This window comes from Monodon monoceros, unplaced genomic scaffold (genome assembly GCF_005190385.1).
Source record: "Monodon monoceros isolate NGI ecotype Baffin Bay Population unplaced genomic scaffold, NGI_Narwhal_1 Super_Scaffold_15, whole genome shotgun sequence".
NCBI lineage: Eukaryota > Metazoa > Chordata > Mammalia > Artiodactyla > Monodontidae > Monodon > Monodon monoceros.
The window spans coordinates 69,676,093-69,694,079 of NW_021703771.1; the positions used below are offsets into that span (position 1 = coordinate 69,676,093).

Here is a 17,987-nt window from a genome sequence, read left to right on the forward strand (position 1 = left end):
TCTGGTCCCATCATTCTTTAACTTTCTCTCATTTCAGTCAATGAAGACCAGAACTAGGAAAATCTTCCTAAAGTACAAAGTACACATGATATACTTGGAACAGTATGGGTGTGAGAACGTAACACTGAATCTGTATCCTAGCACTAAACTTAATTAACCTCTAAGAGCCTGACTTTTTTTAATCTGTAAAGAAAATGAATATTCTCCAAGGATCAGCTCAAATGCCATTTCCACCAGAAGGCTGTCTAACATTAACTACTTTATATAGAAATTACTGTCATACTCTAATTGTCCACAGCAATTCATATATACCTCTTGTGAAATACATCATGTTTGCCTTACGTAATAGAGATCTATAATCTTTGTCAGCTCCTTTATTTGTCCATAAACTGCTTAAAGGCAAGGACAAAAGTCAAATTCCTCTTTATGTTTCTTACAGCACCTGAAAGGGTATCTTTTTAATATCAAGTGCTAAAAAAAAAGGCCAGTTCTTAAGTCACAGTCTGACGAACAAAAAAGTTTCTGGGACAATAGAGTATTGTGGGCATAAATAACCTTAATGTATTAGAAAGGAATAATCAAAGAATATAGCAAACACGACTATAAAGAAAATATTTAATGGTAATCTAATTCATCTAATTCCCCGATGTGGGAACCAAAAAATATAATGCAAAAAGAACAAAAGCCTTTCATATCTGGGGTGCAGCAGAAAACAACCCCCCCACAAAAAACAACAAAACCCTACAACAGTTCTAATTTTAAAGAAATGTTCAAAACCATGAAAATAATTTTGATGTGATTCTCTTTCACAAAGGGGGTTCCATATCAAAGAAAAATCACCACACTGCTAAAAATAGCTGACCACTCAGTTATAATACCCTGAATGAAACTGTGGGCTAGGAAGCTAATTGCTTAAATATTGTCTATTACTACTGTATTATCAATTGGAGTATAAGAAAATTGGTAATAAAACCTTTTCTGGAGTGGCAAGAACTCCCCACGAACAGCCTGTGGGTGGCAGCAGGCCTGCCTGAGCCTCAGCAATGGATATAGGATGGAGGTGACAGTCCTTCTGTCCAGGCTGCTGAGCTTCAAAGCCCAGTCAGAAATCTTCCTGAGTTTTACTACTGCATCCTGGCAGCACACTTCATGTTGACGGTGATAGAAATGTCTTTCCACTGGAGAAAAGTGGAGCCAGTGGATTTCTTCTGTCTGAGGGGGTATCTGGATCTATACAGAGGAGAAAAAAGAAGATTTCACCTGGAAATTTAACTTTCTACCAAAATTCTGCTTTTCTTCTTTTTTTTTTGCCCTAATACCCTTAATCAATAAAAACTTATCCTACTGACTTGGTCAATCACATCTCTCTTTGCAGACCTCCACAGTATCTTGGCAATAAAGCTGTAGAGGAGCTGAGGATTCTTCTTGCAGTAAGGACGATAGAGAAGTCGAACCCACCAGTGTTTGACACAGTAAGGTTCAATACCAAGAAAGACCACTAACCCAAAAAGATCTGAAAAGAAAGAAAAAGAGCACATTGAGAATACAGACGGTGCTCAACTTACGATGGTTCGACTTACAATTTTTTGACTTTACCGTGGTGCAAAAACGAACGCTGTTAATTAATAAATCATCAAATCTGATTTATCTCTATCAGTCTAGCATAGTGGATCTCAACTGAGGTGGAGGTGGAGGGGTGCAATTTTGCCCACTGGGGACATTTGGCCGTGTCTGGAGACATTTGTGGGTGTCACAATTTCAAGAATGCTACCAGCATCTAGAGGGTAAAAGCTCAATATCCAAAATGCCCAGAACAGCTCCCCCACAAAATGAACTATCTGTCCCTAAACGTCAATGGGGCTAAGGTGAAGAAACCCTGGTCTAACACAAAAAGAAAACAAATGAGACTTCTACTTCCAAATACAACATAGTAAGTCACGTCAGGCTAACATTCCCACTGCAACAACTACAAAAAGAACAGATGTATTACAAGAGTCATAGTGTTAAAGATATCAGCGAATCATGGAAGCAAAGATGAAAGATAAACTAAATTTCTAGAAATTTGGGAAAGGCTACTTTTTAAGGTAACTTGGGCATGAGAAAACTTTTGGGGGTGATTATGTTGACTGCGGAAATAAACTCACAAGTAAATACATATGTCAAAAATTTATAAATTTTACATTTTAAATATTTACAGTTTCATTATATGTCATTTATACCTCAATAAAGCTGTTAAAAAAATTAATAAAAAATTTGTTGAATGGTGACAAGTGCTCAAAACACCTGCCAACATCTTATTCAACCAAAATAAACTAACTACCCAGGGAACTGAGGAATTATTGCTCATACTTTTCAATATTAAAATTAGAAAAAAGTAACTTTGATAGTCATTTTCTTTTTTCTATACCTTCTCAGCTAACTTTTGAGCTGAATGATATCTTATAAACACCTAAATATCATAATTGGGCAGTTTCCAATGTAACAGCAGACCACTAAATTAATTAGACTTTTAATTAGACTGATATTATTCTATAAATATGTTTCGCAATGTAACTTACTAAAATTACACAGGTATTTAAAATATATACCTAAAATCTTCCTAAAAAACTTTTTTCCCCTAAAAATAATCATCAAAAAAAATTGTTTTTCATGTCATTGTAATGGATGGATGCTGATATTTTTATTTTAGCAGAATGATAAGTTATTCTGCTAGAAGCAAACAATACATGAAAATTTGAATTTTCAGAATGATAAATTTTGAGGATGAATATTTGCCACAGGACTCCAAGAATATTTATATTTTATAATTAACTGCATTTTAATGACAGCTTTTCAGGAAATTTATTATGTAAAACAACATTTACTTAAACCTTTAGTTTTAAATATTTGCAACTTGAACAAAAGTTTTAAAAATGCAGTCTATGTTCCATGGAAAAAATAGTTATATGAATGAGATTAATGTAGAAGCATGAGTTATATTGTGTGAGCAGGAGGTCCTTATTTTTATAGACACGGCCAAGTGAAATTAATTCCTTTTTCCTCTCTCTCTGGCTCTTTCCCTCTTTCTTTCTTGTCAGGTTCTTCCTGTTTTCTACTCACCATTTGGAACTTTGAGTTCAATTCAGACCTATGTCTACACTGTTCAAGCACGCACAGTAACTGCTCAAATTAGGACAATGGGACTACTCACCATATATCTATCCTCATATATGCAAACAAATATCACTTGATTCCATTTAAAAAGGTTAAGTGTTTGAAACTATTAGGAGTCAAATATAGATACATATATAATCACTTAAGTAAGGATTTCAGCAAAAGTTAAACATAAAATACTTCTTGTTCAAAAAAATTAAGCTTTTCAAATATATGCAATATGTGAGAAAACCATACATTACCCTCCAATCCTCTCTGTACTGGAGTGCCACTGATGCACCAGCGGTTAATCCCACTTAAGCGCTGAGCCATTTCTGCAGCCTGATGGGAGAGAAATATGAAATAAAAAAGAAAAGAAAAAAGACACAGGAAAAACTCAAAAGTCAGGAATATGTTTACTTATGAAAATAGCCCATGACAAGCTATGTTTCAGGTCAGATGCATCTGCTCTTATCGAACACTTATCACACTCAATATTGAATGTCATATTCAACGGGCTATCTTCTAGTACAGTGGTTCTCATTAGCAGGAGGCTGTCATGTGTCCTTCCAAAGAGGAAAGGTAGTTCAAGTATGTGTAGAATGAAAATACCCGCTGAATGACTGATACATTCCCCAGACCACCCCATTCTCCAGATGTGAACCACCATGCTAATAGACATGATTTATAAATTCAATTCAGGTTATAGACTGGCCAAAGAAGACAGAATAAAGACATACAACAAAGTCTGAATAAAAATTCTGTCCTCTAAAGTAGTATTTTTCTATTACCATTTGGTCTCTCTGATCAAAAAACTGCCAAAGTTATCAGAGGCTATATGATGAGCCTTCCACATAGCGGAAATGCTTATAAAAGTCCCTAAATACTTTGATCTGCATCACACAAAAACTGCCATCTTATTCAAATATACATGTGCATTGCATTTAGAGCAATGATTCACAGATTACCAAAATAATTCCTAAGGATTATATAGTTCATACACAGAGAAAAGCAAATGTTGAGTGTTTAAAGGCAAACTTTTGGCCAATGTCAATGCTGTGGGTTAACTACACTTAAACTATTAAATTTTCTATGGACAGTTTCCTCCAATCCCTTTCCCTTGTCTCTTCCCCAGCCCTCAGAAGGTTCTGCAGAAATTCTCACTTTTACAGTAGGACATTCAACCATCTGAGCTTCATCAAGGCAAATCCTCCACCACTCCACAGCTACAAGGGGGCTCGGAATGGCCATATAGCGCTTCTGGTTCCTTAAGCGACGCCCATCCTCACTATTGCTGTGTGGGATATCTACATAGTTTAGTTCTGAACGAAGGACATCATAAGTAATGATGACTATATCCTGTTCTGCCAAAAAATGAGGCTGTAAAAAACCATCTTTCTTCACTCCTTGATATACCTAGGAAATAATCAGCATAGACATAGTTATTGCAGAAAGGCACATCAAAGATACTGAAACAGTCATTTATTTATACACTTATTGAGCCCTTTCTATTTGTTTAGAACCAAACATGCTATAAAATACACCCTATACCTGTCTAGAGAAAGATGCATTTTAGTGTGTAAGACTAATAACATAAGTAATGTGAATGGAACAGTAAATGTGAAGGCTCACAGTGGAAAGACCAATTCTATGGCTAAGAAGGTAAATTCAGAGAGAAATTCAAATTTGTGGTAGATCTTGAAGTACATTGAGGAGTCCTCACAGGTGGAGAAAAAGGGAAAAGGACTTACAGGTAGGTGGGTAGATGGAATAGCTTGTACAAAAGCACAATGGTGTGAAAAAGTAGAACAATAAGAGCTATTATTTACTGAATGCCTTTTATATTTCAGACACCATGCAAAGTTTTATCTCCTACTTTCAACAACAATCCTGTTAGTTGTTATTATTTCTATCCCACACATAAGAAACATGTAGTGACTTGCTCCAAGCTGGTAGAGTCAAGATTCAAACCAAGGTTTGCCTACCCTACAGAACAGAGCTCCTCAATGGCAAAGATGGTGTTTTACACATTACTGTACTCTCCATGCCTATCATAGTGGCTGAAATCCAGAAAACATACATAACATTTGTGTGGAAAGAAGAACAAAGAGAGTAAAGAAAACTAACAGTAGTGAACAACAACATTAAATGACCACTTACTATGTGCCAGCACTTTATCAAATCATTTAATCTTCACAAAAAGTCTGTGAGGGGGTACTACTTTCAGAATTTAGCGCAATTCGTGGCACATAATAGGTACTCAATAAATATCTGTTGAATGAGTAAATCCTTATTTTACAGATGGGGTAACTGAGGCTTCAGAGGAAGATTCTGGAGCTAAAAGTTGAAACATCATACAAGTTCATACTATTACACAATGCTGCCTTTGAACTGCATTTCTCTCAGAGTATAAACGCTTATACAAAGACTTTTTCACTTATACGATCAAGATTTTTTTCAAAAGCTTTCATCTTTCCATCCAAAGTGCTTTAACTTCTGATGTCAGAAAAGAATAAACAGTCTACAGTTCTATTTCTTATTCTCAATTTTCTCTATCTCTTATTCTCAATTTCCTCTTCAAGTTCTGATTTAATATTGTTATTATCTCATTAAGTTAATTTTGGGGATAAAAAACAAAGTGACAAAGATTATAAAAATTATAATGGGGCTTCCCTGGTGGCGCAGTGGTTGAGAGTCTGCCTGCCGATGCAGGAGACACGGGTTCGTGCCCCGGTCCAGGAGGATCCCACATGCCGCGGAGCGGCTGGGCCCGTGAGTCATGGCCGCTGGGCCTGTGCGTCCGGAGCCTGTGCTCCGCAACGGGAGAGGCCACAACAGTGAGAGGCCCGCATACCTCAAAAAAAGAAAAAAAAAAAATCATGGAGTGAAAATTTACATTTTCCTATCCCTTTAAAGAGTCCAAACTACCTTACCAAGACCCGAAGAGATGATGACCTCACATGTCTATTGATTTCATCCACCCACTGATGACAGATGGAACTAGGGGAGATGATCAGTGTTGCTCTTGTTGATACTGGCTCCATCGCAACAAGGCAGTGGGGGCAGTAGAAAGGTTTAACCTTCAGATTCTTCTCTTCATAATTCACACATTTTGCATGCTGCCACAAGTGGCATTTCAGGCACTGAACACGAGGCTTACGGTCTACCTGGTCAACTTCACCACATATGCACTCAAAGTGATAATCGGAGGAATTATAGGGACCCATGATATTAGAATGTGCCATGTCATGACCAACAGGATTTAGAGATTCAGCTTGGTCCTTTGCTGCATGTTTTTGCTTGACTTCAAAGACACATGTACTTTCAGATGTGGTAACATCAGTAACTGCAGAGTCACCGGTAGCTGGACAGTGATCCTGTGAGTTGAGATTGATGTTAAGCTGACTTTTTTCCTTTTTTGTGGATGGAACAACAGGCTTTTTCCTCAATTTACTACGATTTCTCCTGGCCTTATAGTAATAATAGTAAGGATCATCATCATCATCAGAGGTGTTTGATGGCAAGTATTCGGAATCTGTGTCCTTGCTCCCTGGTTTTCTGGATTCTTTCTGAATTTTCCTTGGACTCCCCACAACCTATGAAAAATATTATATATTTAATTTATTTCAACAGAGTCACATATCTGAAATTAAATGCCCAACTTCACGTGCTTTACATAAAAATCTAGTAGCCAGTCTTTGTTACCCCTTCCCTGAGGAGAATCACTCTTGATCAGTGGCTTTCAAGTTGCTCTAAGAACTCCCCTCCCTGATTTCCCCTCCAAAAGCAAAAGAAAGCTCTACTGCTGTATCATTAAGATTTGGAGTGAACAAAAGTTAGAAAGATAAAGGGAGCTACTAATTTTGGCATCAACTTCTTATAATTTACAATCTGCCTAAATCAATAAAAGACTGGTAGTTTATAATATATAAATATACAAACTAGGGCAATTATAAAGATACCAAGTATTAAAATACAGCATTTAAACAAAGTGAAAATTAATCTACTAGTTACTGCAATTAGCAAATAAGTTCCTTCTTTCTTTCTCCTTTCTAACTGTGTGCCCTCCTGCAATTATTTATTGAATGCCAATTCTGTGCCAGGCATCATGTTAGATGCTGGGGATATATATATGAGGAATATTTAGCTCCTGGTCTCAAAGGGGTCTGTTGGAAAAGACAGAACAGTAAAAAATAAAATGACGCCATAGGAATGCATAAGAGGGTTATATAACCCAGAGGGGCTGCGATGGGGAGGTAGGTGCCAGCAATAGCTTCCTAGAAGTGATGTCACAGTCAAGGTTGAACAGAGGAATGAATGACATTAACATGGAATGACTGGCATTAACTGAAGGAGATTTTCTTTTTTGGGTAGCAGAAGGATTATTAAAAGCACAGAAGTTCATTGCAGTCTTCTAACCTAGCTGGGGAGAAACTGGTGGAGACTCCCTGCTTTAGGAAATGAACTTTTTGGTCTGCCATTTCTTTCACAGTAGCTAAGCTGGTAACTCTACATTCTAAATTGTTGTCATTAGTCTTTTCTTGATTTATGTTTGCCAATTTGTAACTATTTTCTTAAAAGCAAACTGAACTTATTGGCCACAAAGCAGCAGTTTTATAAAAAAAATATAAACATTTTATAAGGTGATGACATGGGAAAAATAAAAACTTATATAAAAGATTCATTGTATATAAAGAGCTATGCAAATATAAGGTATCAGTATTTTTATAAAGTATGGAACATGCTTTTTAAACTGCTGACAACATGAGGGTAAGAAAAGTTATCTTAAATTATAATATGCTTAACAAACTAATTTTACAATTCACTCAATAAATATTTATTGAGTACCAGACATATGTCACACACTCTTCTCCAGGCTTAATGGTGACCAAAATAAAGTTGCTACTCTGATGGAACTTATATTCAGGAAGTAGAAAACATATGCCTCAGCCGTAAGCGTTTTTCCTAATGTTTGTTTTTTCATCATCAGACTGTAAAAGCTTCAGACAGGTGGGGTCTGTCAACTTATTCTGTAAAGCATCACATAAAGCTACTTAATAAATGCTCTGTTACCTGCTTTTTTGTTTTATCATGTATATCCTCTTCCTTGTAATTCTTTCCCAGTGTAAAAGTACCAGAAAAACCATGGCCTTTGATCTGTTTCACAAGACCTTCAAAAATTAAACATTTCAGCATCCTTTTCAGAAGACTCCTGTTCCGTTGAACATCGTATCTATATATAGAACTGACATACTTGTAGATGGAAAGAATGGAAACTCCTTTTTTTCCATTCATTTCTTTAACAGCTGTCAGGATCATCACACGTGTAGCTAAATGCAAAAGGATATGCTAACTCAGTCAAAACAATTAAAATGAAAAGAAAACTCAGTTAATCTTAATGTGTACTGAGGACCAAGTTAAGAAGAAAATAAATCAAAGATTTATTAAAGATATGTTGTCTGTACATCATCATTTTGAAGAATATGTAATAAAAATTTATCTCAATAATTAAGAAATAAATTACTGTAATGGAATAATTTAAGGAAGAATTACATTAATTTGCTAATCTTACAAATCAACTATCATTTAAAACTACATATTAAAAAAAAACTTCTCACAGTTATTTACATAAATGCTACCATTAGCAAGGGAAACATTCATTTGCTAGCAGAATTTGAAGTAGCTACTCTTTATCAAAGCCTGATTTAAACTGTAAGCTAAAGAAATTTAAATGTTACAAATTAAGCAAAAAACTGTCTGGACCAAGTCAAACCAAAGAATAAATGTTTATTTTTGTTAAGATAATATGCCTTGTAATTGAACTTTTATGCAAAGTATAAATAACTGTAGAAACAATTATTCATAACAATTACAAGATATCTCTATATAATAAGAACCAGAACAAAGATCACTGTAAAAAGGTGTTACCTTTAAGAGATTTCATACTTACGGGGGCACTGAACTTTTTCTTTTGGTTCAAATTCCATATTCTGGGTTTCTGTGTTTTTTACATTTCCTCCAGAATTATGTGATGGAATGAAATAATTCACCACTTTTCCCTGATATAAACAACATTAAGTAGTCACACAGTGTTTTGCTTTCAGTATTCTGAGTTGCTTAATAAGACAAACCCTCCTTCTATTAAGGAGATGCAAAAGAGTTATAATAAATTATGAAAGAAAGGACTAAATATGTTATGCACACATATAAACCTTATTTTTTATTTCAGAGTTTACAGCTAGCCATCACTTTTTAAAATTGTACATGTTATCTTAAATTACCTAAATTTTAAGTGTGAAACTTCTGAAATTAACTTTTCAAGCCTTGTTTAAAATAGTAATAACCCACTGAATTTGTAATAATACTCAAAATAACTTAAAATTAACACAGCTAATGAACAGAAAATATCCAAAGGAAGTTACCGATAGTTAAAACTGAATACTCCAACTCATTTTCTACAAAGGAAATAGACATTCCCTACTCTAACCCTTAATCAAATCTGAAAGGCTAATTTTGCAAACTTTACACTATTAAAAGATCACATAACCACTAAGGTTGTGAGCATGGTGGGCCCTACAGGTAATTACAGTTATGCCTTTAACTAGTGGCCTCATTTCGGCAGGATTAAATGGGCTGATTTCAGATTCCATTATTGGAAAATATGAACTGTGAGCTATATTTGCCTCACTGAAGTTTTTCCTTTTTCTTATAAACTCTAAAATTTGCATTTTTAAACACAATTGTATTTTGTAATGAAGACTCAGAGTTTGTTTCATCTAGCAATCTAATTACTAAGCTGTTTATCCTGTAACAAAGTTCTAATTATTGATATTTGACTCTAAAATTTACATACCCGAGATTTGCAGTTTTTGAAAAATAGCTCTCAAAAATATTTAGCAGTAATACGGAGACGTGAAGTAGTGACAAAACATTTGAGGAAGTAATAAAACTTTCCTAAGGGAATTTCTCTGCCAGCTAGAAGGAAGCTTGGTAAGTGACAGCATGTCGCCTTCCTAGTTGGTCAATATCACTTAAAAAAAACCCCTCCAGGTCACAAACATCCCATTTTCTGTGCCTACTTGAAGTTAACTAACAACTAATATAAATCATTAATTGCAGAGTAAACTGAAAGTGTTGACTTAAGTGCCAAGCAAATGTTCGATATATGATGCTTTTGGAGAACATATGTCCCCGCTTTCCCAAGCCCTATAGTACTCCTACTACCTCAGGAAGAGTGAGAGCATCTTGTTTGACATCTTGTCGAGTATGTGTCAGAATCAGAGCCAAAACCTCTACTGTCTTTCCCAGACCCATCTCATCTGCTAAGATTCCACCAAGCAACAGTGGCCCAGCATTTGGGTACTCACGGATGATGCTAAGGAAAAGACAAGAAAAACACATCATAGGAATGCAAATAAAAATTACACTGTTCCTAAAGAGAACTGGGAGAAATGCATAGAAGGCTAAGCTTTTAAAAATTATATTTTAGGTTGCAACAATTATAATCCCTAGATCATGAATATAAGAACTGTGATCAAAAAACTGCCTGAGCTGACAACTAAAGTCTGCAGAAACAGAATTGGTACTGTCATCATTTTTCTCTTCTATAAATAAAAGGAAGCATGTCTGCCTTCTTTCTGTGACCTTTATGAATCTGTGAATAAAAAATTAAGAATGGCAATAACTACTGATTCACTAGTCATATTTAATGATTCCTAAAACTCTTTTGTAATAGAAATTAACAAATTTAATGAACTGGCCCATAATAAGATGACATTTTTACCTAAAATTATAATCTCTTTAAATATCAATAACTATGCATCTTAAGTCTATTATACTGCATTTATCTACTGAAAAATTACAAGTGCTATTAATTCTATGTCTATCTATAAAAATGTCTAATGAGACCTGGACTTAGTATTCCTTCTCGAGGTACTGCTGAGGCTGAAGACTTATGCTACCAATCTCATACAGGTTTTTGTAATATTTATTTTTACTATCGTTTTGCCTTACCAGCCTGTATATGGATTGTAGTAGAGTTTCAAACCCTCAGATGTAACAATTTCTCGCCATAGGAAGTGCAGGGCATTTTCTAAAGAAAAATATAATCATAAGAACAAGTTTGTTTGTTTTCCTTTCTGCCAGATAATCACATTAAAATAAAAGTAAGTTAACAGTCAGGACACCCTGGAAAGGCACATACACATGGGAAAAAGGCTAGGACTCCTCTCATTCTTTTCTTCAGATATTATTCTTTAGCTTTCTTTGCTTTGGGCACCAATACGTTCCATATAAACAAGTGATAAGACAGAAAAAGTATAGCAAATTACAGAGGATTAACAGGAAAAGAAAACTAATACATATAACCAAGTCTTACCCAATAAAGGAAAGTAGCTTATCTTTTATAAATCCTTCAAGAAGTTACCTGATGTCTTTAAATAACTCAACAGATATACGATACTGGACTAATACATTAACGTAAATCAGACCTAACCTTTTATATGGGTCTGAGTCGGAGGAAAGGCTTAACTGAGGAAATAATATCTAAAACTATAACACTGAAGTACTGAGTTAATTTCAGCCAGAATCGTCCACTAACCCTTCCCTTAATATTTTAAGTTGTTCAAACCAACTGCTAAGTAGGAAGTATGGCTCCACTCACCAGTGAAATGGTAAGTCACTTTTTGTTACTTTCTTTAGGGATTAATAGATGAAGTAGGAATACAGACATATAGGTTTTATAAAATGAAAAAAATTAAAAGATAAAAAGCTTTAATTTACGGGAACCAAGGGAACAGAAAAACTACTAAATGACACATGGGATTTAATCAACAAAATCCAGCCTGTGGACAAAAAACAATGAATCACTGACACATGCAGCACGGATGAACCTCGAAAACATTATGTTGAAAGAGGCCAACTCCTTCCACCCGAGTGTACACATTTTATCATTCCGTTTGTTTCAAAAACAGGCAAAACTGGGCTTCCCTGGTGGCGCAGTGGTTGAGAGTCCGCCTGCCGATGCAGGGGACACGGGTTCGTGCCCCGGTACGGGAAGATCCCACGTGCTGCGGAGCGGCTGCGCCCGTGAGCCATGGCCGTTGAGCCTGCGCGTCCGGAGCCTGTCGCTCCACAACAGGAGAGGCCACAACAGTGAGAGGCCCGCGTACCGCAAAAAAAAAAACCAAAAAAACAAAAACAAAAGCAAAAAAAGCAGGCAAAACTAATTTACGGTGATAGTGGTTGCCTCCCGAAGGGGTTGAAGTAGGAGAACTGACTGGGCAATTATAGAACTTGCTGGGGTGATGGAAATACTTTGTCAGCCCTGTATGATAGAAATATTAAAAGAAACAGGTAAAATTAATTTTAATAGTTGTTTTCATTTAGCCCAATATAATCAAAATATTATCATTTCAATTATGCAATCAATATAAAAATTAGTAGTGAGATATTTCACATTCTTTTTTTGGTACTATTTGAAATCTAGTATATATTTTAAACCTATTGCACATAATTTGGACAACCACATTTCAAGTCTCAAGAGGCATGTGTGGCCAGTGGCTACATTTGAAAAAGTCTGGTTCTATGTCTTAACTGAGTTGCTGGTTTCACAGATGCGTAGATTCATCAAAACTTATCAAACTGTGCCCTTAAGGTCTGTGCATTTTACTGTATGTAAGTTACACCTTAATCAAATTCCTTAGTTGAAAAAAATTATTTCATTTTGGAGAAAAAATAATCCAGTCTGTGGTAAACTCTACAGAGCTAACCATTCCTTAAACAAATATACGAAAAAAATACAAGAGAGAGGAGATAGAACCTATGGACTAAAAGAAACTTAAGAGACAGCAACTAATTCCAATATATGGATGTTATTTGGTTTCAGATTTGAACAAACTATAAGAATGAGAAATAGAGAGAAGGGAGGGAAGGAAGGGAGAGAGATTTGGTGATATTAAGGAATTATTGGGTTTTAAAATGCATTATACATATATTTATATCTGTTTAAAAGATCCTTTATCTTTTAATGAAATAAACCGAAATATTAACAGAAGAAATGATACAATATGTGGGATTATTATTTCAAAATAATTCAAAATATTGGGGGAGGAGGAGGAAGAAGAAATAATATTGGCTATGAACTGATATTTCCAAAATAAAAAGTTAAAAAAATAAAGTTTGTTGGATAAAAAAGTGGGAGAAATAAGAGCTATTCATCACTGATTAAAATAAATCTATACAGGAAGAGTGAGAAATAGTTAACACTTTACTTCCTAGAGTCATGTAAAAATCTCATCTTGTGCCCATGCCTTTAAAGACAATGATAAAGAAGTGGCACAAATGACTCCCATAAATCTACTACTTTTTTGAAAACACTTATTAGATGGTGTTTCATTTTATTATTTATTTTGTGGAGTAAAGAAAATAAATGCAAACCTAGGAAAATTAGGTTAGTCACACATTGTCTCCCACTTTTGTAAATTTGCTTTCTGTCCCTAACATTCATGATTAAATTGTAAAGCCTTTTACATGTATTAGGAAGATTCCATCTGGTCAGGTTACAAAAGCAATTCTTAGTTGGAAAGGCATGTAAAAAATTTCTTGGTTTTTAAAAATTCCAATCAAGGCAGCCTTTACTTTGGCTGGAAAAATCAGTTTGAACTTTTATGGATGAGGGAACTCATATATGAATTTCTCTAGATTTCAGTTTTGAAGGATTTCTTAGAAAATAATTTTGTTCATAGTAGCACCCATTCTATCCTATGTTTTCAATATGATTTGTTTACTGATCGATTTCCCCCTACCCTCTCTCTCATATAATCCCTCTGATCAATTTGCCTTTCTTTAAGCATCTTATACTTGCCACTAGCAGGGGTGCTTTTGAAATGCTCTTGTTGTAGCATCCAATTTACAGCCTCTCTTTGGTATGGTCTCAACACAGGAGTCAGTGCAGGATGCTGGACATCCACTTGGATGCATGGAGTTTCTTGTTGATGTGTTTTCTTCACAAAGTGATAGAGTTCATCAATGTCCTGTCCCTCTGGCTCACTCTCTGAATCTTCCTCATCCTCTTCCAACACATCTGTATATACAAGAACAAATGTACTCAAAACAATCCCATCCACATTTATAACTATAAGCAATTCTTATTTCAAGAACATACCATGCATTCTTCCACTTCTGGGTCCTTTCTTAGTATGTTTTTTGACTGATCAAAAATTTACCCATCCATCCTTCAAGAAAATTCAACTGATACTTTTTCCATGACATTTTCTTTTGTTTTCCCTGGTCAGAATTAATATTCTCCTCTGTGTTCATGCAATACTCTTATACTTTGGATATAGTAATATATTGCAATCTGTCTGGTAATACAATCATTTGTGTGTATTCATCCCTTCCCCACTGAACTGTAATGCTCTTTGAGAGCAAAGGCTGTCTTTTGTTTTTATAGTTCCTTAGAGCAGCTAGCATGTGCCTTGCGCGTTGTAGATGTTTAAAAAACATCTGAGGAACTGAATGTGAATATCTTTTGCAGTTTGTAAAAGGATAATTTATTTCACTTTTACATCTTAACATAAAAAAAATCCATACGCAATTTTTCTATGTCTAATAAGACAAGGATTCCCATTCTATTTCTTATGCTAAAAAGGATAGGTATTTGGTAGCAGCACCAGCAGCCAATCAGGAGATTAAGGGCTTAAGCCATCAACACAAATTCGTAAGAATTTCAGACTCATTTGTTGGGCACAATTGCCCTGTGGAAGAAGATTCATGCCTACAACATGAAAAAAAAAATTCAAACTCTTGAACAAATTTACAAACCCCGTTAACTAAAGCTAATGATTTATTACTGAAAGGTTTCAAATAGGCCTACACACATTTATAGAACAGGCCTCATATGCCCTAAAATAAAAACTGTACCATAAAATACATAATTTACTATTTTCAATAAAAATTATGTCATATTAAGATTTTCAAAAGTTTACAATTAATGTGTAGTTATATGCTTGGTTATTTCAGACTGTTAGTATAGGTGTATACTCTAGTATCAGTAACTAAATTTGAAGTTTTCTTTTAAAATCCTTGAAGTTTTCCTTTGAAAAGTTCAAATTTTATTATTTTTAAAAGGCAGAATAATGGAATCCTTATAACTTTAAAAATTCTAGGTGTACTTAAAAGCATTCCTTCCAATTTTAAAACCGGTGATTTTCCTCCTTTTAAGTCTTTAACATGCAAAATGATTTACTATTATTAGTTATCATGAAGCTTTGCAAAGAATGTACTGCAGAAACAATTCAATAACCAAGCTCAGAAACGGATTTCCCAAATATTCCAGTATAAAAATGTTCTATAATTTGCACCTGAAATAAGGCTGACCCACCATGAGCAGGACTTGGAGAATTTGAGCCGTTTTTCCAGTAGTGTTGATGGGCTGCATCAAGCCATCCACACTCTCCCTTGGGAACCAATGGCAGACAACTCTGAAACTGCAGTCCTGACCAAGGATACAACGTCTTGCCAAGAAACAGTAGCAAAGTTAACTGGTCTTTATGGGAAGCAGGCTCTTGAGATTATTTGTCAGACTGCAAAGGAGAGGTGGAATAAAGGCCAGCCAAGAATCTCTGGCCATGACAAAATAAAAAAGCACAGGAATAATGCAAAAATTCCAATCAGCTCAGAGCCCTTTAAATTCTGCCTATTGACTCCGTAAACATTTCTTGAGTAACTACTATAAGCTGAGCACATTATTAAGCAAATAAAGACAAAAATTATAGAAGTAGGGGTATTTCGGATAAGTATAATTTTGTCATATAGCAATTTTATGAAGGTTTAATTTTTACTATGGTTTTAGTAGCTGTTTTTCTGGCTGTTATGTATAGGATTTGGGGGAAAACCCACAGCTCTTCAGTAGTAGCAATTTTAAAGTTTACTTTAAATATTACCTGGAATAATAAAATTGTGTAACTTTTCCATCACTCTCTTCATGAGTTGATTGAACTTTTTCATTCTTGAGTTTGCATCACTCAGAAAATCTAGTTTTGCTAGGCCACCTTCCAAAAGATAAATTCCAACCTACATAGAATTAATCAACATAAAAATAGTTTTGATTGTACTATACCATTTTTGAGGATGTAAGAAAAACATTTTTTAACATCATCATTTTTAAAGGTAATCACAGTATTTACCCCACAAGCACTAAATATATACCTACCAAATCTCCCTTAGATGTTTTCACTTTCAATAACAAATGCATTCTACAAATGCAGTACCTAGTATGTGTGATGCACCATTTAAGTAGCTAGAAAAAAATATTTCCTTAACTGAACCTGGGAGACTGTGATGAGAACACCAATTCTACCAACCAAGTCAATGATTTCCCAACTGGATGATCATCAGAATATCAATGAAGCTGGTTAAAAATGCAGATTCCCCCAGAAGATTCTGATGCACATGACAGGATTCTTAAGCACGGTTAGGTTTGGGAATCCCTATTACTATATCAAACACTAAAATGTATAGGAAAACAGACCTTGATTAAGGTTATGTAGCTTGAGTCTAGTGAAACAATGTAGTATGAAGTTTTGTAGTCAAAATACTTGAATTTTAATACTGGCATTGATATTTAAGAGCTAAATAAACTAACAAAATAATTGATTTATTCTGACCCCAATAGAGAGAAACCTATATGAGATAGCCCACTTAGTACAATTTTAAAACTTCCTAATGGTAGATAATCAATAAATACAGTTTCCTTCATTTTCCTGTATTATCCTGAGCTTAATTCCCTAATCACTGAGATTCTCATAGTTTTTCACTAAAGAACAAGAATCAACCAGCATTATACAGGAATAAGTGGCAAAGATTATTTTTCACTACTTATATTCTGCTTTGTACCTAGAGATGGCTTGCTATAGCAGCAATAAGTGTTTAAAAGTTTATAAAAATTGGGATTAGGGAAGACAGAACAGATCAAGATTTGGTGTGTGGGTGGGAGAAGTAGACAGAACACAGGCATACAATCCATGAATTCTTACATACTTGTTATCCCTGAGCCACAATTTTTGGCACTATCAGCAAAGAGAGGGAATGCTTGGTTGTACAGTTAGACTGTTCAGGGAAGAATTAATTACAATCCAATGCTTCTAAATTTTCTCCTTTCCTTCTGTCAATTCAGAAACTATAAATGGGGCTATCAATATAATTGATTTTTAATGTGAGAAATGTATAACACAGCTTTCAACTGAACAGAGGTGAATTTAACATTTTAGAATTTTTCAAGTTCTAGCATGAAGGCATATAAACCTGCTTCATAGTTGACAAAGTACATTTACTTACATTACCTCACCTGATTCTCAACACAACTGTATGAGGTAAAAAGAATGAGTACTATTTACATTTCGTACAAAAAGAAGCTGAAATTAGGGCCTTTAAATGATTCACAAAAAGTTACTTGGCTAGTGAATAGCAGAGCCTGAAATGAATGGTAAATTTATTCATTCACTTACTGAAAATCTGTTTAGTACATGGTATTTTACTGGGCTGTGAAGATAAAAAACTTCATAGTCTAGTGAGGGGGAACGATATAAAATGTAAGTACACTACAAGTGACCAAGGCAAAAATAAGCATATGTGTTAGATATTATGGGGGAAGAGCATGTAACACCATCCATGGAGTTTAAGAAAGCATCTCCTTAGGTGAAGTAAACTCTGAGCTGAACATTAAGCGATGACCAGGAGTTTGGAGGGATGAGGAAGGCACAACCCAGGCAGAGGGAAGTGTGAGAGCAAAAGCAGAGATGCAAAAAGGCAGCAGGGTATCTGCAGGAAACAAATTAATTTGCACTTTCTGGGAC

At 35.0% G+C, this 17,987-nt stretch overlaps 1 protein-coding gene across 4 annotated transcripts in view; it reads right to left on the minus strand.

Annotated features, from left to right (window-relative positions):
* SHPRH (SNF2 histone linker PHD RING helicase) overlaps window positions 1-17,987 on the minus strand; it is an 82,233-nt gene that overhangs the window by 54,360 nt on the left and 9,886 nt on the right. For 3 of the 4 annotated variants that reach the window (XR_003793695.1, XM_029223742.1, XM_029223744.1), the window contains exons 3-13: window positions 16,077-16,206; window positions 13,997-14,215; window positions 11,146-11,224; window positions 10,357-10,507; window positions 9,083-9,191; window positions 8,206-8,462; window positions 6,066-6,728; window positions 4,297-4,548; window positions 3,396-3,474; window positions 1,350-1,513; window positions 974-1,230 (exon numbers count right to left, since the gene is read on the minus strand). Coding sequence is in view for 3 of the 4 variants with exons in the window: in XM_029223742.1 (XP_029079575.1) it covers window positions 974-1,230; window positions 1,350-1,513; window positions 3,396-3,474; window positions 4,297-4,548; window positions 6,066-6,728; window positions 8,206-8,462; window positions 9,083-9,191; window positions 10,357-10,507; window positions 11,146-11,224; window positions 13,997-14,215; window positions 16,077-16,206 (2,360 nt within the window). In the remaining variant the exon portion in view is untranslated. Of the gene's footprint in view, window positions 1-973; window positions 1,231-1,349; window positions 1,514-3,395; window positions 3,475-4,296; window positions 4,549-6,065; window positions 6,729-8,205; window positions 8,463-9,082; window positions 9,285-10,356; window positions 10,508-11,145; window positions 11,225-13,996; window positions 14,216-16,076; window positions 16,207-17,987 lie in introns of those variants that run through there. The other variant, XM_029223745.1, reaches the window with a different exon arrangement.